At 39.8% G+C, this 22,155-nt stretch overlaps 1 protein-coding gene across 4 annotated transcripts in view; it reads right to left on the bottom strand.

Moving 5' to 3' along the window:
- Positions 1-15,398: 15,398 nt before the first annotated feature.
- The window catches only part of LOC107567816 (zinc transporter Slc39a7-like), a 24,910-nt gene continuing 18,153 nt past the window's right edge, over positions 15,399-22,155 (bottom strand). For 3 of the 4 annotated variants that reach the window (XM_016253589.1, XM_016253591.1, XM_016253592.1), the window contains exons 3-9: positions 19,388-19,556; positions 18,913-19,042; positions 18,661-18,769; positions 17,459-17,567; positions 17,230-17,378; positions 16,655-16,702; positions 15,399-16,221 (exon numbers count right to left, since the gene is read on the bottom strand). In XM_016253589.1, the coding sequence (XP_016109075.1) occupies positions 15,967-16,221; positions 16,655-16,702; positions 17,230-17,378; positions 17,459-17,567; positions 18,661-18,769; positions 18,913-19,042; positions 19,388-19,556 (969 nt within the window). In that variant the 3' untranslated portion in view covers positions 15,399-15,966. Of the gene's footprint in view, positions 16,222-16,654; positions 16,703-17,229; positions 17,379-17,458; positions 17,568-18,658; positions 18,770-18,912; positions 19,043-19,387; positions 19,557-22,155 lie in introns of all 4 variants that reach the window. The other variant, XM_016253588.1, reaches the window with a different exon arrangement.

The raw sequence follows: 22,155 nt of genomic DNA, 5'->3' as shown, positions 1-22,155 counted from the left end.
ACAGACTCGGGCCGAGAATTTCTATAAGAACCAGGCTAGGGAATATTTGAGGCCCGTGCAGGGCTCTAGGATTTAATAGCCAGCAGGGAGAGTGCAGACAGATGCTTCTGTCTCATGGTTATCCTGAGTTCATTCTTCACCCTTTTAAGTTGAGAGAAGGATCTCTCGCCCTCGCAGTTGGTAACGGGCAGGGTTAAGAACAGTCTGAGTGCAACGAGTACAGTCTGTACTGTAGCCCTTTTTTTCAGCATATCCTCTAGTGCAGGGGTTTTTAACTTGTGGGGCGCCCCTTGGCACCTGACAAGGGGGGCGCGAGCATCAGCTAATTCAGAGACGTTCCCTTGAGAATTTATGAATATGAGTTAACAAATATTTAGCCATCCACTAGGGGGCAATCTGACTCCCACTGCTAGTCGACAGTTAGAGCAGAGATGGCTCGAGTATCAGTCACGCCAAGGTTTTCCTGCAGAATTGGGCTGCTTTAACACTTGCCGCGTTTTGTAGTTTTGGGCTAGTTTTGAGTAGCAATTAGGCAGGTTTTGTTGTGAAAACCTGGCAACCCTGGTCACGCTCATTGACAGTGTAAGATGATTTACGATTAGCCGTGTCGGAAATCCAACCACGGATTGGCATGTTATTATCTCAGAAACAGGCTCAGCCTGAAAACCCCTGCTCTAGTGAACAATTTTTTTCTTCCCGCATGAAATTCTTGAACTGAAGTTCATCGCCAAAGTCTTTGTCCAGGTCATCTGGATATGTGGATGAGAGTGCCACAGCATGTTTATGAGCACCATCAAAGTCTGTATTGGTATCAAACAAAACCCCATGTGTCACTATGTCATGATATTTTCTCTATTCTTCACCTTAGACACAGATAAGGATTGTGAGATTACTTCCTTGTCATTACAAAGCCCCGGATTGCCAATGACCACACTAATGAACGAATTGGATAAGCACATCCACCAGGTGTGGAAGCACACATGTGCTAATTTGAAAACGCAGCACTCAGGTGTGCTATAAAAGGCAGCAGGTGAGTTCACCTGTCTTCAACAAAAATGGAAGGAGCTAGAATAAGAAGAAGAAGAGGGAGAAATGTAACTGGACACAGGGCAATCACCAATGTGCCAGGGCAGCGAGGGGGTAACATCACCCTTTGCGCTGCTATTACACAAAATGGGGTCCTCCACCACCATGCAAATCTGGGACTCTATAATGCAAATCTAATACTTGCATTTCTTGACAGATTGCACGAGATTGTCACAGCATTCAACCAAGTGGACCAGATGCGGTACATTGTCGTTTGGGACAATGTCTCATTCCATCGGGCTGCTCTGGTCCACAATTGGTTCCATGAGCACCCTGAATTTGACGTCTTATACCTTCCCCCATACTCCCCCTTCCTGAATCCAATAGAAGAGTTTTTTCAGCATGGCGGTGGAAGGTATACGACCTGCGGCCCTATGACCGTTTGCCCCTCATTCAGGCCATGGAGCAGGCCTGTGATCATATCGAAGCAGCTTCTGTGCAGGGGTGGATTCGTCACACGAGGCGATTTTTTTTTTTCCAACGGTGCCTTGCCAATGAAGACATAGCCTGTGATGTGGATGAAATCTTATGGCCTGATCCAACCAGACGGAGAGATGATTAATAGTTACAGTATTCTTGTTGCTTTTACAGTAGTTTTTCTTCAGCGTCAAAGTGTATGTACTTCATGCAGTAATTTTTATTTGTCTACAGATTTTATTTGTTTCATTGTTGGTTGATTTACTTTAACTGATTATGTTAAGAAATACTGTAATAATGAAAATAATTATCCAATTAATAACAATACTATGTCATGATATTTTCTCTATTCTTCACCTTAGACACAGATAAGGATTGTGAGATTACTTCCTTGTCATTACAAAGCCCCGGATTGCCAATGACCACACTAATGAACGAATTGGATAAGCACATCCACCAGGTGTGGAAGCACACATGTGCTAATTTGAAAACGCAGCACTCAGGTGTGCTATAAAAGGCAGCAGGTGAGTTCACCTGTCTTTAACAAAAATGGAAGGAGCTAGAAGAAGAAGAAGAAGAAGAGTGAGAGGGGGAGCTCAAAGAGGAGATGAAGGAGGTAGAGGAAGAGAAGGAGGTAGAGGAGGAGGCCCAGGTAGAGGAAGAGGAGAAGGAGATAGAGGAAGAGGCCTAGGTAGAGGAAGAGGTAGAGAAGGACTTGAAGAGTTGATAGAACCTGAACAAAGAAGATGAGGACCAAATTTGACTCAAGAAATCCGTGCAACACTTATTGACCATGTTATCAACCATGGACTGACACTGATGGAAGCTGGACAAAGAGTTCAACCGAATCTCGGCAGAAATACTGTTGCGTCAGTAATTCGGACATTTCATCGAGAAAACAGGTAAGCTAACTACACAGTACATTGAAACTGAAGCTTGCTGTACTTATCATCAATATTGTTTACTGTGACATTTGACAGTAGGTCTACAGATTTTATTTGTTTTCTTTGTTGTTTGATTACTGTAACTGATTATGGTAAGAAATACTGTAAGTATTATTATTATTATCCCTTACATAACAATGTGTTGCCAGAAATCTAGCACATGCTGTTTCCTAAACTTAGTTTTTGTACAAATGTTTTTTTTTTAATTTTTTTTTATATATATATATATATATATATATATCACAGCAGTGTGAAACTGTTAATTTATTTAATATTTTTAATTATTTTGATTGATTTACAGCATATTATAACATTGTTTATGCTGAATTCTCTTGATGCAGATCTTACACATTTCTTATCACTGCACTTTTTGCTGCCTGGGAAACGTTCTGACCTTTCATTGTAAATCTGAGTGTTTCTGTTAAGATGAACAGGTAGTTCAGAATGTCACAGCGCAGCTTTTCTGTCACATCAGACGTGTATGAAAGCAGTTCGATGGAAAGATTCGCTCTGATGGATCCCAGTGACACTGAGTTATGCTGTTCAGTCAGCAATTTTTCTCACTTGAGTGGTTCTGATTTCCTCACCACATGAGCTGCGACACTCCCACGTCTCATCACAGGAAAAAAAAAAAAAAAACACAGAAGACGGGCTGCTACATAAGTGCCGGGCTTCTCGTTTAAGCTGATTACATTTATAAATAATTTTATTGATTAAACATTTTGCAGTCTAAATGGTCAGTGCATGCGCAATGATTTGATATTCTGGCTTGGGATGAAGATCTGTTCAAAATATCTTCAGAACAAAGATCAACTGCTCACTGGATTATTAATTTTGGGCTTTTTTATTTTTGGAGTATTACTTTTTCTATGGGGACAGCAAGATGGGGAATGAGATCGACTTATGTTGCAGGTTGGATTCGAACCTGTATTTCTCATGTGATCACCAAAGCGCCACAAAAAAGTATTTTCTAATCATACATTTATAATCACATTCCTGTTGAAGATCTAAAACAAACACAGCCCACAAATACAAAATTAGGCCGTTATGTAATGCAAAACCCATATGCCAAAAAGTAACTTTTTCATATTTATCCGTCCTTGCAGAAAGAAGAAACATCAAGCTCATCAAGCACTGCCCTGTGTTTCCACTCCCAGCAGTCCCTGCTCTTCACAGCATCACAAATGCACCCAGAAATACTAGCATCTGGGTAGAGCTGTACTGATTATCAAAATGCAAAGACTGCCATTTTACTGAATAAATATTTCATATATGTTTGGCCAAAAATGTTGTAAATATATCAATATATTTATTTTACTTTTTTAAATTGTATAGTTATATTGATATATAATGACACCTGTTTTGGCCAAAGTGTGCATCCCTAAAACAAACACAGCAAACCTGGAGCAAGCAAGATAAAAAGCAAGAAAGAAAATCACAATTTATATTTAAAATACAAATTTTAAATATTGCAAGCATTTAATGTTTAAGATAACAAAAAGTGATTTCCTGTCAAGCTGAGGTACATTTTATCTGCTGAGTCTGATTGATGAGGACAAAAACATCACAGCAGCCAGCCAAGAAAGACACAAGCTAAGCAAAAGCTTCGTGCAATCTTTCCTTTTAATCCTCAATTTGAAGATTACTTTTACCTTGGCTTTTTGGGATTTAAATTGCACTTTGCACTAATGGATCCACCTTGCAAGCACGCTGCCTCCCACCTTTACAGGGCATTGCTATGGCAACAGAGCGTGTGCGAGCAGCGGCGAGAGGGGAGCGTCAGGCCGGGATGCCTGTGCCTCTTGCAGAGCTACAGCTTATCATCAATATTGTTTACTGTGACATTTGACAGTAGGCTGTATTTGTTTTTTTTAATATATATATATATAATTTTTATTTTTTTTTTACATAGGATTGAGGGTCGAGGACACCAAGGTGGAAGGGGCCCTATGTTCACTCGTGCACAAGAGGCTGCCATTGCGAACATGGTTTTGACCAATAATTGTATCAGGCTGCGAGAAATCCAAGCCAATATCATCAATGATGACCATATTTTCAGCAATTACCGTATTGACCCGAATAGAAGACGTTTTTCTTTTTTTCTTGGAAATACATCTGAAAAAATGTGGTCGTCTTATATTCAGGGTCTAGGCTTTGACATGTCAATAATACACCCACAACTAATGCGTGTTGTAAAGATTGCGAGTAAAAGCAAAAGAAAACCTTACAGCTGCACGAGTCGTGACTGTCACGTTAGCCTGATGGGACCAAACTCCCTTTGTGATTTTAAAACGTAAGACAGTACCCAGATTTGAAGACTACGGTAAGATTTAACTTCTACTGTTAATAAGATTTTGGTAGGCTACTATTAGATGATAGCCTAAATGTCCTAATTCAGATGGGCTGCCGTTTTAAAAAAAACTTTTTATGGTATATCAAAAAGTGTATATTTTTTAAATGTGATTGTTGGTACATTTTACCAGTTTTTACCATACTTTCAAAACAAAAATTAAAATAGGAAAAATATGCAATATGAAAATAACTGAAGACAAAATATTTTTTACTGAGATAAAACAAGATTTGGTTTTTAAAAACCCTTTTTCCAAAAGGTACATCTGGAAAAAGGGGAGTCGTCTTATAATCAGGGTCATCTTATATTCGGGCCAATGCGGTATTATATGATGCAATCAAACTTATAGCAAAATGTGGTAGTTCTGTATGTTGTTTCAGGGTTGCCATCATCTGAGGTCCTCTGAGGGGTTGGCATCATCTCTTCTCAGGTGTTCTGGATCCAGACTGAAGCTTGTGTAAATCCTAGTTACCACGGGCAAAAACAGAAAGACAAAAGAGACATAATTAGCGTAGCTGCTGTTCCAACCAAGCAAAATTGATTTGTTTAACCCAAGCTAAAGAATAATAATGTGCATTTGATCAGATATAACTGCAGTACAAGATTATGAGATGCATAATTTGAATGCTTGGCCAAAGAGATGTGTCTTTAATCTAGATTTAAACAGAGAGAGTGTGTCTGAACCCCAAGGTTATCAGGAAGGCTATTCCAGAGTTTGGGAGCCAAATGCGAAAAAGCTCTACTTCCTTTAGTGGACTTTGCTATCCTAGGTGATACCAAAAGTCCAGAGTTTTGCGACCTTATCGAGCGTGATGGATTGTAGCATGGTAGAAGACTAGTTAGGTACACAGGAGCTAACCCATTAAGGGCCTTATAGGTAAGTAATATTATTTTGTAACTGATACGGAACTTAAAAGGTAGCTAGTGCAGAGACTGTAAAATTGCGGTAATATGACCATATTTTCTTGACCTGGTAAGGACTCTAGCTGCTGCATTTTGGACTACCTGTAGCTTGTTTATTGAAGATGCAGGACAACCACCTAGCAGTGCATTACAATAGTCCAGTCTAGAGGTCATGAATGCATGAACTAGCTTTTCTGCATCAGAAACAGGTAACATGTTTCGTAACTTGGCAATGTTTCTAAGATGGAAGAATGCTGTTTTTGTAACACGGGAAATATGATTTTAAAAAGACAAGTTGCTATCTAATATAACACCCAGATTTTTGACTGTAGAGGAGGTAACAGTACACCCGTCTAGTTGCAAATTGTATTCCAAGAGATTCTGTGTACTGTTTTTTGGTCCAATAAGTAATATCTCTGTCTTATCTGAATTTAATAGGAGACAATTATTGGTCATCCAATCTTTTACATTTTTAACACACTCTGTTAGCTTAGATAATTTAGAAGTTTAATCTGGTCTTGTTGAGATACAGTATATAGTTGAGTATCATCAGCATGACAGTGGAAACTAATTCAGTATTTTCTAATAATAATACCAAGGGGCAACATGTATATTGAAAATAGAAGAGGACTTAGGACAGATCCTTGTGGCACTCCATATTTTACTGGTGATAATTGAGATGACTCCCTATTTAAATGAACAAAGTGGTAGCGATCGGACAGGTAGGATCTAAACCATCTTAAAGCCTGCCCTTGAATACCTGTATAGTTTTGTAATCGATCTATGAGTATGTCATGATCTATAGTATCGAATGCAGCACTAAGATCAAGTAAAACTAGCAATGAGACACAGCCTTGGTCTGACGCAAGAAGTATGTCATTTGTAATTTTAACAAGTGCAGTTTCTGTGCTATGGTGGGGCCTGAAACCTGACTGAAATTCTTCATAGAGATCATTTTTTTGCAGGAAGGAGCACAATTGAGCAGACACAAATTTTTCTAAAATTTTAGACATAAAAGGAAGATTTGAGATGGGTCTGTAATTTGCCAGTTCACTAGGATCTAGTTGTGGTTTCTTAATAAGAGGCTTAATGACCGCCAGCTTGAATGTTTTTGGGACGTGACCTAAAGACAACGACGAGTTAATAATATTGAGAAGCGGTTCTTCTGCTACAGGTAACAAGTCTTTCAGTAATTTAGTGGGTACAGGATCTTACAGGCATGTTGTTGGTTTAGATGCAGTGATAAGTTTATTTAGCTCTTCCTGTCCTATAGTTGTAAAGCACTGCAGTTTATCTTTTGGTGCGATGAATGAAGCTGAAGTATTATATGCTGTAGAATCTACATTTGTTATTGTATTTGTGATGTTATCTATTTTATCACTGAAGAAATTCATAAAGTAATTTCTATTAAACTGTGAGGTAATATTTAGATCGGGTGGCGTCTGGTTATTTGTTAATCTAGCCACTGTGCTAAATAAAAAAACGTGGATTGTTTTGGTTATTTTTTATGAGTTTGTGGATATTCTCGGCCCTGGCAGCTTTTAGAGCCTGTCTATAGCTGGACATACTGTTTTTCCACACAATTCTAAAAACTTCCAAGTTAGTTTTTCTCCATTTGCGCTCAAGACTACGAGTTTCTTTCTTGAGAGAATGGGTATTACTGTTGAACCATGGCGCAGTACGTTTTTCTCTAACTTTTTTGACTACAGAAGACTACACTACAGAAGACTATACTACAGAACACTACACTACAGAAGACTATACTACAGAAGTCTACATGACAGAAGACTATACTACGGAAGTATACACTACAGAAGACTACACTACAGAAGACTACACTACAGAAGACTATACTACAGAAGTCTACACGACAGAAGACTATACTACGGAACACTACACTACAGAACACTACAGAAGTCTACACTACAGAAGACTACACTACAGAACACTACAGAAGTCTACACTACAGAAGTCTACACTACAGAAGACTACACTACAGAACACTACAGAAGTCTACACTACAGAAGACTACACTACAGAAGACTGCACTACAGAAGACTACACTACAGAAGATTACACTACAGAACACTACACTACAGAACACTACAGAAGTCTACACTACAGAAGACTACACTACAGAACACTACACTACAGAACACTACAGAAGTCTACACTACAGAAGTCTACACTACAGAAGATTACACTACAGAAGACTACACTACAGAACACTACACTACAGAACACTATAGAAGTCTACACTACAGAAGACTACACTACAGAACACTACACTACAGAACACTACGCTACAGAAGTCTACACTACAGAACACTACACTACAGAACACTACAGAATTCTACACTACAGAAGACTACACTATTGAAGATTACACTACAGAAGACTACACTACTGCGCACTTGTTCAAATACAGGAGCAAGTGCCCAGAAACTGGACAACTGCGAGATAAGGTTTCAGTTTCATTTTGCATGTCAGCGAGGGCTGAAACGACTGAAGCAGGATTCTGAAACTGATCACTTCATGACATTTTTTTTTTCAAATTCCTGTTTGTCTTCAGTATGGTTTGACTGGATTTTATGATCTCTGTCAGTCTAGTGTTATAGTTTGGCATTGTTGAGTTTGTTTATAATGCATTCTAAATCACTTGTTTATCTCTAGCTTTTTTTCTACTGTAGGTTTCTCTTTGTTCTTGTCTTCTATGGATGTCATTAAGATCTTAGTGTCTGATTTGTGGAGAGAAGCATTTTCATGAGAACAGAAACACCATATTATAGTTTTTCCTTAAACAAATTTATAGAAAATATAATTGCTCTCAAAATAATTAACACAACCAAGTACCTTAGACAAACGTCTCAACTTTACTGCATATTGAACCCAGATTGAAAATACACAATAAAAACAAGACACTATTGAAAATACATACTTATCATAAAGTCGATCAATGAGGAGTTTTGTTAAAGGAACAGTTCACTAAAAATTAAAATGTGCCGAAAATGTCCTCAAGATTCAAGATGTAGATGACTTTGTTTTTCATCAGATTTGGAGAAATGTGTCATTCCACTAGCTGATCTAAATCAGTCAACACAGAGGTGAAGTAATAAAGCAAAAAGCCCTCATTCTGTCCCTCTCAATTTTGTGTGGGTGGAAATGGGTCCAACTATAGCGTTTTTTTAAAAGAGAGTAATCAGACACGCAAGCTGCTTTAAGAATGTGCTCCATTCTTTGTCAATGTGCTTGTCGAAATACAATGGCCTAAATTGCAAGGCTGTGATAATTCTGGCTCCATAGCAGGACTAGAGGGACATAGATGGAAAACATATTCATATCCAGCCTCCTGCTAAGAATGGAAGCATCTTCCACAACTGCAAATAAACGATCTCTGTAGTGAAGGTGGCATCTCTGGATGATGCAAATATGGTGGCAGGGTGTCTGATGCTGGGCTGTTTGCCTCTGTAAAGCTTCTACAATTTCCTCTGCCCAAACCATTGCCCAAAACAAATAAAGTTTTGCCTTGTGTGATTGTGGGTGATGAGGCATATCCACTAAGAAATGACTTAATGAAACAATATTCATATAGAGATATGGACCATGATCAGAGGATTTTTAACAGTCGCCTCTCAAAGGCAGTGATATGAGTGATCAGAGAGTGATATGCCTTTCTAACGGGCTGAGGGTGTTTGGTTCCACCATCTGCTCAGAGTCAGACAGGGTGCTAAAGATCACCATGGCTTCTCTTTGTGTCCACAGTTTTCATTCGGGAATGCAAGTCAGATGCATACCCTTGTGAAAAATAAATATACTAAAATGTATTTGTAATACATTTATTTCATGCTAACTTTACTACAAATAATATACATATTATTTATATACTTAATAAAAATACCCTGCAATTGTACTTTTAGTATACTAAACTGGTATATTTAAAGTCTGCTAAATAGGAACAACTAATTTTGTACTTAATGCACTTTAATTGTATGTGTCAGTCCTGTGTTCTGTGTCTTGTGTTTTCCTCCCCAAGGGGCCCCATGACCTAGTTTCTCCCTCGTGTCTCCCATTATGTTCATTGATTTCAGGTGTGTCCCAATTAGTTCCTTGTCTCTTGAGCCCTGTGTTTTTCCATGTCCAGCTTCCGGTATTGTTCTTTGACTCCTGTGCTACGTGTGTTCCATTGTGTTAATAAAGTCTATATTTGTTCTGGATTCCCTCCGTCTCCTCGCTCCTTCGCTCCTCATTCCAACACTGTAGGCAGCACTGTGACAGAATACCGGACCTGTTTTTGTTTCCTTCTTCGAAAGTGTTTTATTTTCCGTTCCGTTTCCCGAGTCAAGCCCGCCAGCCAATTCTCTCCAAAGCCCTCAGCTGACAACAGCCCGCTCCTTAACCCCAAACCAGAGGAGAAATATATGGAGGAAAAGACTGTTAGCTCCAGCCACTGAGTCCACTCCAGTGTCAGCTCATGCCCCTGAGTCCGCTCCAGAAAGGGCTCCAGTTCCCATGTTCAGCCCAGAGAAGGCTCCTGTTTCCACGACTGGCCCAGGGAGGGCCACAGTTCCATAGTCAAGCCCAGGGAGGGTCACTGTTCCCACATCCGGCCCACGGAGGGCATCAGAAGCCGATATTCTCCCCAAGGATTTTTTTGGGGGGGGTTATAGGGTTATAGGGATTATAGGGATCCAGCCGTGGAAGCCGGGCTGAGTGCCAAGGCCACTCTGCCATGGCCCCCTGAACTGTCTGCTCCGCCATGGCCCCCTGAGTTCCCTGCTCTGCCATGGCTCCCTAGTCTCTCTGCTCCACCATGGCCCCCTGAGTTCCCTGCTCCGCCATGGCTTTCTAGTCTGCCTGCTTTGCCATGGTGCCCTGAACTGCCTGATCTGCCATGGGTCCCGGAACGGGTACCGCTCTGGAGGCCTGCCGTCCCGTGTAAGCCTGGCCTGAGGGGCCTCCAGAGCACCCACCACCCTCCCCATTGGATGTTGTGTGGCGTGTGGACGCACCTTCGGGGAGGGGGTAGTAATGTCAGTCCTGTGTTCTGTGTCTTGTGTTTTCCTCCACAACGAGCCCCATGACCTAGTTTCTCCCTCATGTCAATTATGTTCATTGATTTCATGTGTGTCCCAATTAGTTCCTTGTTTCTTAAGCCCTGTGATTTTCCAGATTTGAACTATACTTAGTATGAAATAAATTTATTTTGAATATATTACTTTTTTTACTAGGGTACACTCCACCAGTATGCAGATTGGGAAACTTCTAACCACATCATGGCTGAAGGATCCTAGTGTAGATGTGGAAAGGGAGTTTTACAGCAGCTGGACTGTAATGATAAGCAATGCTTAAAAAAACCAAAGAAATGTCCTGAAGGATTATTTCACAGTTTTCTGGTAGGAGGATCAGATTTGAACAATGTACAAAAGTAATAGACATTCAACTATTTGTCTATCACCTGGAAAAATTTGAGTATTTCACATTTGCTCCTGTTTAACATGTACTGTATAGTTTGTTGAGGAGCTCTGATCGATTCTATTAGCACTGTACACACCCCTTTAGCTCACTTTTTCTCAGTCAACCTAATCTTTTAATTTCTGTGGCAAAAACAAAAAAGTGAATGTCATGACCTCAACATGCAATGACGTTGCCATAATTACTTATGTCACGGCCACAACAAAAACTCAACCTATGAACATGTCCTTTCCCAGTCACTGTACGTCTGACTCATTCAGTGAAGATCATCCTATTGCCTTCACACTAGAAGCTGCCATTCACCATTGTTTTTCTATGTAAACACACTAGATGGACTAAAATCTGATCCAATCAGCTTCATCTACCACATAAACCACATCGAAATCTTATGCCAATCTCACCACCTAGTGGTTAGAAATGGTGAACACATTCAAACTCAGAGCTGCTCAGGTAATTTACATAAACTCCATGCAAAAGCAAAAACATCTTGTACATAAACTTCAAATAAAGTGAGATTCAGTTACTCAGTTACTAATATTACAATATCACACAAAAACATGCAAAAATCCAATACTGGGTTTAAAAAAGTGCTTAACAGTGAGCGACACTGCTGTAACACTAGTAAAATCACTTAATGGCAGAATAATATTGTATACACTTACAATAAACTCTTCCGACTGGCAATTATCATTTACTTAATAAACATTTAAAGTAACTCACATTGCTTCATAGATGCACACTTTCATAGGCATGATCTAACAAATCCAAAATCCTTTGAATGTGACACCTTTTCCTCAAGACTTTATACTGGATTTGAAAGAATGAATGTCACACACACACACACACGCACACACACACACACACACACACACACATTTCCTCTTGGTCTTTTAGCACATCAAAATAATCATACTGATGAAGCATCTAGACACTCTTTAGTAGAGTAAAGCAAATAATACCTATAATAATAATAACATTTCCATTACAGAAACCAAAGCCTCAGCGTATGTTGAATGTACATTTGTATATATTTCAAATATATTATATAAATGTATCATTAAATAATATGAAATAATTATAATTGGAACTGAAAGCAATTTTTAATTTAAAATATAGTTATTTTGCTAGCTGTATATATTCTGTGACAGCAAATGAAAGACTGGTATGAATGAATGAATATCTGCATTATAAAACACACAAACACAAGTCCTCAGGAGCAGATAAAGCACAGCATGCAGGAAATGATTCTCAGTAGCCAGTTACTACATATTTGTGCTAAAGTGTTTGACTGAAACATGAAGTTAAAGCTAAACATGGGAATGTTAACGTTGTCAGCGTAATGTAAAGGGTAGATTACACATATATCAATGAGAACAGAAATGGACTTTCACTGCATTTCATACTTGTGTGTGATTTTCACAGCTGAAGGACAGAACAAAGTGCCACACGAGATCGGAGACTTCGCCATTCTTGTCCAGTCGGGCTGCACCAAGAGGAAGGTAGGGAGCTGATCTGTCAAACGAGTCGAGCCAAAGAAGAGTTTGGTGTTTGTTCTTCACCCTGAATTGTGCTGTTTTCTAGGGGTGTTGATCGATGCATCTGGATGATTCAGTGTTGTTTTGTAATTGATTTTTTTTCTTTGAAAAGCAAGACAAAACAGTAAAAAGCACATTTTGGCTATTTCATTTATGCAAAATGAAAAAAACGTGTTCAGCCTTCGGCCAAGAATTTTCATTTCAGTGCTGTAATTGTAATTGTAATTGGACTTTCACTGAATTTCATACTTGTGTGTGATTTTCACAGCTGAAGGACAGAACAAAGAGGATCTGACTGAGTGTCTCAGGGAATTTCAATGCTGCTTCACTAATATAAGCCTTTTCTCCATGAAATCAATGCTAATTCTGCACAGAAGTTGACGGTGGAATGACTCTGCGTAATAACGCCAGACTGCAGAGCATCATTCATTTGATCCTTTATATTTACTTTCACTTCCTCTTTATGAATGTCTGTACTGTGATAACAGTGATGTATGATTGTTTGTGACAAGCTTAATATTCCTCAACTGTCTCAGAAAGTCATCTCATCATCTCACACTTTACATACAAAATACATCATTCAATTCAAGTCAAATTAAAAGGAGAGATTGCAATTTGCTGTCTATTTAAAGCAAACAAAAAGATTAATAGATAAATAGATGTATAATTAAGATTAAGCAGGAGTATTTTATTTGTTATATTAGATAAGGCAACATCATGTGCAGGTCAGACAGCATCAACATCATTTAAGAGATTCATAAGAAAATATTATTCAGGAGCACAAGCCGAGTCTGATAAAAGGTTTGACAGTATTGACTGCTGTGTGCTGGGGTTGCACTGGCGGCTCTGATGCTTCTCTCTGCTACTGCAGCAGCACACTTGACCCGCAGAGAAAAGATCTCACACCCCAGACCCATACATCAACCTGAGACCACCACAGTCAAACTAGAAAACCCTTGACCATTACACTGCTTAATCAAGCGTCACTCTTGCTATTGTTCATGCTTAGGCTTCTACTAACACTCTCTAACGCTAAGTATTATTATTATTATTATTATTTTAAGCAGCTAGATTTACAGTCTGCTTTTCAGCTGCTGAATAATAAAATTGGCAATGTGCAATAAACCTCTTTAGACCTGCATTAATGCAGGTGTTTTACCTGGACCTGTAAGCAATGCCCACAACACACCCGTCAGACGCTGGCGTGATGCTGTGATTCAGGGAGTTTCTCTCCTCCGACGTCAGCAGTGATTCACCAGCACTCATCAGGTAGCATCAACATCATTTAAGAGATTCATAAGAAAATATTATTCAGGAGCACAAGCCGAGTCTGATAAAAGGTTTGGCAGTATTGACTGCTGTGTGCTGGGGTTGCACTGGCGGCTCTGATGCTTCTCTCTGCTACTGCAGCAGCACACTTGACCCGCAGAGAAAAGATCTCACACCCCAGACCCATACATCAACCTGAAACCACCACAGTCAAACTAGAAAACCCTTGACCATTACACTGCTTAATCAAGCGTCACTCTTGCTATTGTTCATGCTTAGGCTTCTACTAACACTCTCTAACGCTAAGTATTATTATTATTATTATTATTTTAAGCAGCTAGATTTACAGTCTGCTTTTCAGCTGCTGAATAATAAAATTGGCAATGTGCAATAAACCTCTTTAGACCTGCATTAATGCAGGTGTTTTACCTGGACCTGTAAGCAATGCCCACAACACACCCGTCAGACGCTGGCGTGATGCTGTGATTCAGGGAGTTTCTCTCCTCCGACGTCAGCAGTGATTCACCAGCACTCATCAGGAGGAACCAGAAGATGCTTTCTCAGATTTCTTCTGAACACAGCCTGTTAGAGATGTACAACTCTTTAACTGAACTGAAATTGAACAACATTGCATCCATTTCTGTTTGTGAAGAGATATGCTTGATTTACACTCCATGTGAATGTAAAGGGTTTACATTATAGGCAAAGATTTAAACACATTCAAGAAGAAGAGATGCAAACATCTCGTGTGTGTGTGTGTGTGTGTGTGTGTGAGAGAGTGTGCGTGTGAGTGTGAACGTGCGTGTGTGCGAGTGTGAATGTGTGTGTGTGTGTGAACGTGTGCGAGTGTGTGTGTGTGTGTGAACGTGTATGTGTGTGAGAGAGCGAGAGTGTGTGTGTGTGTGTGTGTGTGTATGTACAGGTATATATGGTTTATGTGTCCCCGTAAAACAAAAGGCTTAAAAAACATACAAAACAGTGTTTTATGAAATTCAAAAATTGCCAGCAGTTTTCTGTGAGGGGTAGGTTTAGGGGTAGGGTTGGTGAAGAGCAATAGAAAATACAGAGAGTGTGCGTGTGAGTGTGAACGTGCGTGTGTGCGAGTGTGAATGTGTGTGTGTGTGTGAACGTGTGCGAGTGTGTGTGTGTGTGAACGTGTATGTGTGTGAGAGAGCGAGAGTGTGTGTGTGTGTGTGTGTGTGTGTGTACAGGTATATATGGTTTATGTGTCCCCGTAAAACAAAAGGCTTAAAAAACATACAAAACAGTGTTTTATGAAATTCAAAAATTGCCAGCAGTTTTCTGTGAGGGGTAGGTTTAGGGGTAGGGTTGGTGAAGAGCAATAGAAAATACGGTTTGTACAGTATAAAAACCATTACGCCTATGGAGAGTCCCCATAAACCATAAAAACAAACCTGTGTGTGTGTGTGTGTGTGTGTGTGTGTGTGTGAGCGTGTCACTGAGTAACAGCTGTGCAGCTGAATATTTCATCAGAGGAATCAAAGAATCTCCCTGTCAAAGAGAAAGCACACGCTGCTTAGGAAAGAATCACGTTAACCTTTATTGTGCGAATAGCAAAATCAAACGATTTAATCATGTAACATAACTGATATTTCTAGAAAAGCTGTACTGATGAGGCACGAGCATTTATCGGACCGCTCCAGCAAACACAGACGATGCATCTTGGGAATGTAATGGTCAAATCTCTCAGAGCCTGATCTTGTCGATCCTGTCTGTATCAGTACACAGAAGCACAGGGGACGTTCTAGCTGCTGGTCCCTGTGCCTAAAATGATTAAGTGATCCATTCATATTGGTCAGGAGTGCAGCTCAGCACTTCATTTCTTTCACTCTCTCCCTCATGCATTCAGTTTTTTTGTTTCTGTGGTCAATGCTATCATTCATCTCAACACACTCTTGGTCTCTAGAGGTCAGGTGACCCTGCACTGGTCTCTTGGCCTGGTTTTACAGCTTCTTCTTTCAGGCATGGCTCACTCGTACTCGGCGATCAGCACCATCATTCCCACGCCGAACAGCAGGGCCAGGATCTCCAGCAGTGACTGCCAGAGACTGGAGCGGCCCACCAGCAGCTCTGGCAGCACGGTGACGGTGGCGATGTAGACGAAGCCTCCGGCGGTGAAGGGCAGGATCCAGGCGGTGGCCGCGGCTCCCACCCCTTCAGCCAGTAGAGAGCAGGTGGTTCCAGCCAGCGCACCGAGGGCCGTCAGCAGCTGGAGACACATGGCCTGAGCACAACAGTAGAGGTGTGAGTCATATCACTGTGTCACCATTCCATTACCACTATCATGTCAACCATTCCATTCAATTCAATTCATCACCATTATATCATTTATTTTGTGCATTTTTATGAAATTATGTAAGCAGGCTACCTTTTTAAAATGATTAGAAATTAATAATAAATAAAAACAAATTTAGGGATGCACCGAGATGAAAATTCTTGGCCGAAGGCTGAACACGGTTTTTCATTTTGCATAAATGAAATAGCCAAAATGTGCTTTTTACTGTTTTGTCTTGCTTTTCAAAGAAAAAAATCAATTACAAAACAACACTGAATCGAGATGCATCGATCAACACCCCTAGAAAACAGCACAATTCAGGGTGAAGAACAAACACCAAACTCTTCTTTGGCTCGACTCGTTTGACAGATCAGCTCCCTACCTTCCTCTTGGTGCAGCCCGACTGGACAAGAATGGCGAAGTCTCCGATCTTGTGTGGCACTTTGTTCTGTCCTTCAGCTGTGAAAATCACACACAAGTATGAAATGCAGTGAAAGTCCATTTCTGTTCTCATTGATATATGTGTAATCTACCCTTTACATTACGCTGACAACGTTAACATTCCCATGTTTAGCTTTAACTTCATGTTTCAGTCAAACACTTTAGCACAAATATGTAGTAACTGGCTACTGAGAATCATTTCCTGCATGCTGTGCTTTATCTGCTCCTGAGGACTTGTGTTTGTGTGTTTTATAATTCTGTGAGGGGTAGGTTTAGGGGTAGGGTTGGTGAAGAGCAATAGAAAATACGGTTTGTACAGTATAAAAACCATTACGCCTATGGAGAGTCCCCATAAACCCTGAATCGAGATGCATCGATCAACACCCCTAGAAAACAGCACAATTCAGGGTGAAGAACAAACACCAAACTCTTCTTTGGCTCGACTCGTTTGACAGATCAGCTCCCTACCTTCCTCTTGGTGCAGCCCGACTGGACAAGAATGGCGAAGTCTCCGATCTCGTGTGGCACTTCGTGTAGGAGGATGGTGATGGTGGTGACGGCGCCGACCGCCGGGCTGACCAGGAACGACGCTCCGATCGCAAGCCCGTCCGTGAAATTGTGGGTGAAATCAGCAGCCAGGTTCAGATAACCCGACACTTTAATATCTGCAGACACACAGAGTTTTCCTGTCAGCGAGACAACGGCACTGACACACAACAGCTCAAACACCGGAGCTCTTTCATACCGGAAGTCGTCTCGGCAGGCTTCTTATCGGAGTCAGCGTTCTTCTCTTTCTCTGGTTTCTTGTCATCATCCTCTTCATCGCTGTCTTTTGCTTTTGGAGCAGCTGAAAACATGGCAAGAAAGGGTTTTTATTGTATTTGGAAACCTGTCAGCAACGTCTGGATCACTGTTAAAAAAAATAATAAAATAAAACAAATAAATTATTTATAAAAGTAAAAAATATATTTTTTATTCTATTTCAGTATTATTTAGCAGCAGCAGGATTGATGGTAATGTGCTGTTATTTTCTGCTACATCACTGGGAACAGCTGCTCAGTCTATCTGCTGTTCCTAACGGTTATGAAAATAAAATAATCGAGATAAAATAATCACTGCCCCCTTTCCAGTGGTGTGCTTTCGCTCCTCAATAAAAGCCCAAACTTCATGTGCAAATCAGTAAAATCATGTAACGTGATTTTCGCAAAATGGGACATGTTTGATTTATTCATGTTTATTTGCGTGAAAGAGAACTTGTGCTGTTCTGTGCATGCACTCAGAGACGGAGCAGAACACGGAGTGAACGTTTAGCTCAAGGTGCATGCCTAAACACTCAAATACATGCACAGATATGTCAAAATGCGGCGCGTAGTGATTATTCACGTAAACCCTCGGCAGTTATCTCTTAAGAGTATGTAAACAGTTGAGAATGAAAATACGAGAGTAACAGTAAACTGGATCCATGAAGGTAATATTCCTTCTGCCGTCTCTGTGCTTAATATTAATCAAAAATAACAAATACAAAAGAGAAAATCACTTACTGCTCTTGACTGAAGGGCTTTTGTAGCTTAAATAAGAAACAGAGCAAGTTTGATTCTTTTCAATTATTATATAGTTCAATTATTCAGTTTCTGTAGGCTGTTCGCTGAATACTTTAGATTTAAGCACTTAAAGCACTGAGCACCTTAGATTTCTTAGTTTATTACTGAGTGTTTATTTTAGAATAATTTTTGAGGCCTTTTTTTTTTTTCTTCCAAAATGTAGATGTCATAGCAACCTTATTTACAGAAAATACATGTTTGATATATAAATCACTACCTTTAAATAATTAATTCATATAAAGTTTTGGTCATATCGTGGTTTTGGTCAAAATAAACTGACCAAAATAATCGTGATTATGATTTTTGCCATAATCGATGTAATGGGATTAGTTTAAGACTCTTACCATGAGAGTGGCCTCCCTTCAAAAGACGAACAAATTTCTCGACCACCAGAAACGCAACGATGCCAGCCAGCACCCACAGCCCCACCGACATCATGTGACCATGACCTGCACCTACGACAGAAACCAAGCTCGGACTGACTCTTCAGAAAAACAAAAGAACATCTTCCAATAAATCACATTCTTGTATTCCACTGGGCCGAATTATAGCTTGGGTTACAAAAAAACGTATATACAGGGATTGAACAATAACCTACCGTGTGAGTGACCATGTGACTCGCCGCTTCCGTGCGACTGGCTGTGATGAGAATGGGGCTCTGTGTTGAGATGAAATCGAGGGGTGAAGGTTCGACTGGTTAGCAGGGCAGATTTCAGAACTACATCTGCCTGCAACAGTAGCCGAGTCAGCTCTTCATATGAATGAAATCTACACTACCAAAACTAGACATGGATTTATACAGCTCATAAAACAATACACAATTCAGAAAACTCTGCTGCATCCTAGAATTAAACTGCTGGTCTCGTCTGGCCAGAGGAGAACGGCACACTATTTCCCTGTTTAATACTGTAAAGCTGCTTTGACACAATCTGCATTGTAATAAGACTTCAGTTCGGACTTGACTTGAGTACGCTAATATATTTATATTATTCCAGTATAGACGGCAAGGGAAACTACAGACAAGGCTACGGTCGGTCATGTGACAGGATGTGATGGTCATGTGACTCACTCACCCAGCGCATGAGGGATGAGATGCAGGAACGCGTCTCCGAGCAAACCTCCGGACGCGAAGCTCAGGAGCACTTTGAGCAGGTTCTGGTGCTGGTCCGTGTTTGACTGCACCGGGATGAGGAAGAGGATGAGGAAGGGAGCAGCGCTGATGAGCAGAGTCGCTCCAACCGCCTACAACCAGCAAAGAGAGAGAGAAAACTCAAGAGTCTTACAGTCCTGTTTACAGCTGGACCTCCACAGACCCCTGGAGGTTAGAGGAGGCACTGCAGAGCGCCTGAGGACTGACAAATAAAAACAAGTCAGAATTCTCTAAATGTTCTGAATATTATTTTTCTGTGGTTAATGTGCTCTATAGCTTTAAATATATACATGTAAACATAACCTAATCCCATTCTGATCAAGTCAATATTATTTTGATTAACTTCAGATGGTCCAGCAGTTTGTAATCTGATTGCATGAGTCATGTAAAACATCCTGTTGTCAAACAGCTGATATATGCACACTTATGACTACACATTATTCAAAACATAAAAACACTTAGCAGTAAAAAAAAACTACAAAACCCCCCAAATAATTAGCATACTATTAGGTTATAGTTAATTCATAGTTAATAAATAGTAGTTTCTACATTATTAATATATTAAAAGTAGTGCTGACAAGCGATTAATCACAATTAATCGCATCCAAAATAAACGTTTGTATTTACATAATATATGTGTGTGTACTGTGTATATTTATTATGTATATATAAATACACACACAAACAGTATATATTTTTAAAATATTTACATGAATTGACATGCTTTTTCTCAGCTTTTCTTTTGGCGGAAACCCGCAAGAGGACCTCAGTGTTTCTTTTTGTTGACAACAGCAGATTTATAAATGATTCTCAATACGAATTTGTCGCACATATCGCATTGTCACATGCCTTGTAAATTATTTATTAAAAAAATAGGGCTGTCAAAATTAGTGTTAATAACGCATTAACGCAAATTCATTTTAATGGCACAAATTTTATTAACGCGCATTTGACCCGTAGCCTAGCCCGTATTTGGAGAAATGGAGATGCACAGTGTTGCCAACTTAGCGACTTTTTTTTTCCAAAAAGCGCCAAGCGACAAATCTTTAGGGTTTGCCCAAACCGTAGGCCTATTTCGTTTCTGAGACTCGCCGGTACTGCTCTGTTCAGCGAGCGGCTGAGAGGAGCAACTCGCTTTCAGTTAAAAGAGATATTATGTTGTTTCTCATTCTCAAAATATATAAATGAAAACAGTTTTATTGAGAATTTAGCTGCATCAAAATTAAAGGGATAGTTCACCCCAAAATGCAAATGCTGTCATTAACTACTCACCCTCGTGTCGTTCCAAACCCGTAAGACCTCCGTTCATCTTCAGAACACAAATTAAGATATTTTTGATGGAATCCGAGAGCTCTCTGACCCTGCATAGACAGCAACGCAACTGTAATGTTCCCAGGTCCAGAAACGTAGCAAGGAGATCGGTAAAACAGTCCATGTGACATCAGTGGCTCAACTTCAGTCTTGCGAAGCTACGAGAATACTTTTTGAGCGCAAAGAAAACAAAAATAACAATTTATTTAACAATTCTTCTACGTCTTCCGCCATTACGGGTTTGGAACGACACGAGGGTGAGTAAAATTACAGAATTTTCATTTTGGGGTGATCTAACCCTTTAAGTATGTGGGCATAGAGAGGCAAACAAATGTAATAATAAATAATAAATGTACATTTTGCATGTTCAGAAGAAGTGAGCTGCCCTGTCCTGTGAATAATGAAAACAGGCTTGTGTAATTAAATTGCTCAGAGCAAATAAAAGTAAAGGGAACCTGGTATTTCTATGTTGTTTTTTTCATGTGTCTAATAGACATGAACAAGTTATTTGAAAAGCATCTATGACCTTTGAATCATGTCTAGTCTTTATGCTCGATGTTGTGTATTGTTTCACTAATAAACATACATTTGCATAAAGCATCCATGCCCATGTTGATTAGAGTATTAAAAACTTGAAAAGTATTAATTGAAGGTACATTTAGAACAGATAAAAATGTGCGATTAAATAGTGATTAATCACGAGTTAACTCATGACAATCATGCGATTAATCGCGATTAAATATTTTAATTGATTGACAGCCCTAATAAAAAAAATTCTGAGCAACTGACGAGAAATGTTGTTTCAGCGCAGATGTTCCTCGTGCTTTGGGACTCTGAACCCTGGCTACCGAGCTCGCGCAGCGCTGTTTGAACACATGCAGTTCATGCGTGTATTAGAAAACATTCTGCAGTTTATTTACCAGTGGTGGACAGTAACGGAGTAGTTTTCAAGTATCTGTACTTTACTGGAGTAATTTTATTTTGAGTAACTTTTACTTCACTACATTCCAAAGCATAAGATCGTACTTTTTACTTCACTACATTTCATAAAACATATTGTTACTCCTTATAATATATCACGTGCTCCGAGACGCAGAAACGGTGTCTGATTCAAGAACGAACGGATTCTTTTCAATTAACCCGATGAATCGGTTTGCAAATCGCACCAAACGATTCATTCACGATTGCAGCTGTTCTCGAGTCGACAACTCACTGATTCAAATGAACCGTTTAGTGCGAGTCTCCAGTAAACTGAATTCACAAGTAAGAACCGGGAGATCTTGTGAGCGTGCGCGCGTCTGATGCTGTTAAAAGTAAGTTACTAATGTTGAATTTTAAGATTAATTATTGTAACTGAAAATCATATTTAGGTCAAAACTG

This window comes from Sinocyclocheilus grahami, unplaced genomic scaffold (genome assembly GCF_001515645.1).
Source record: "Sinocyclocheilus grahami isolate Dianchi unplaced genomic scaffold, SAMN03320097.WGS_v1.1 scaffold1191.1, whole genome shotgun sequence".
Classification (NCBI taxonomy): Eukaryota; Metazoa; Chordata; class Actinopteri; order Cypriniformes; family Cyprinidae; genus Sinocyclocheilus; species Sinocyclocheilus grahami.
Note: the sequence above shows the minus strand (reverse complement) of the source record. Positions and strands in the feature narration are given on the sequence as shown.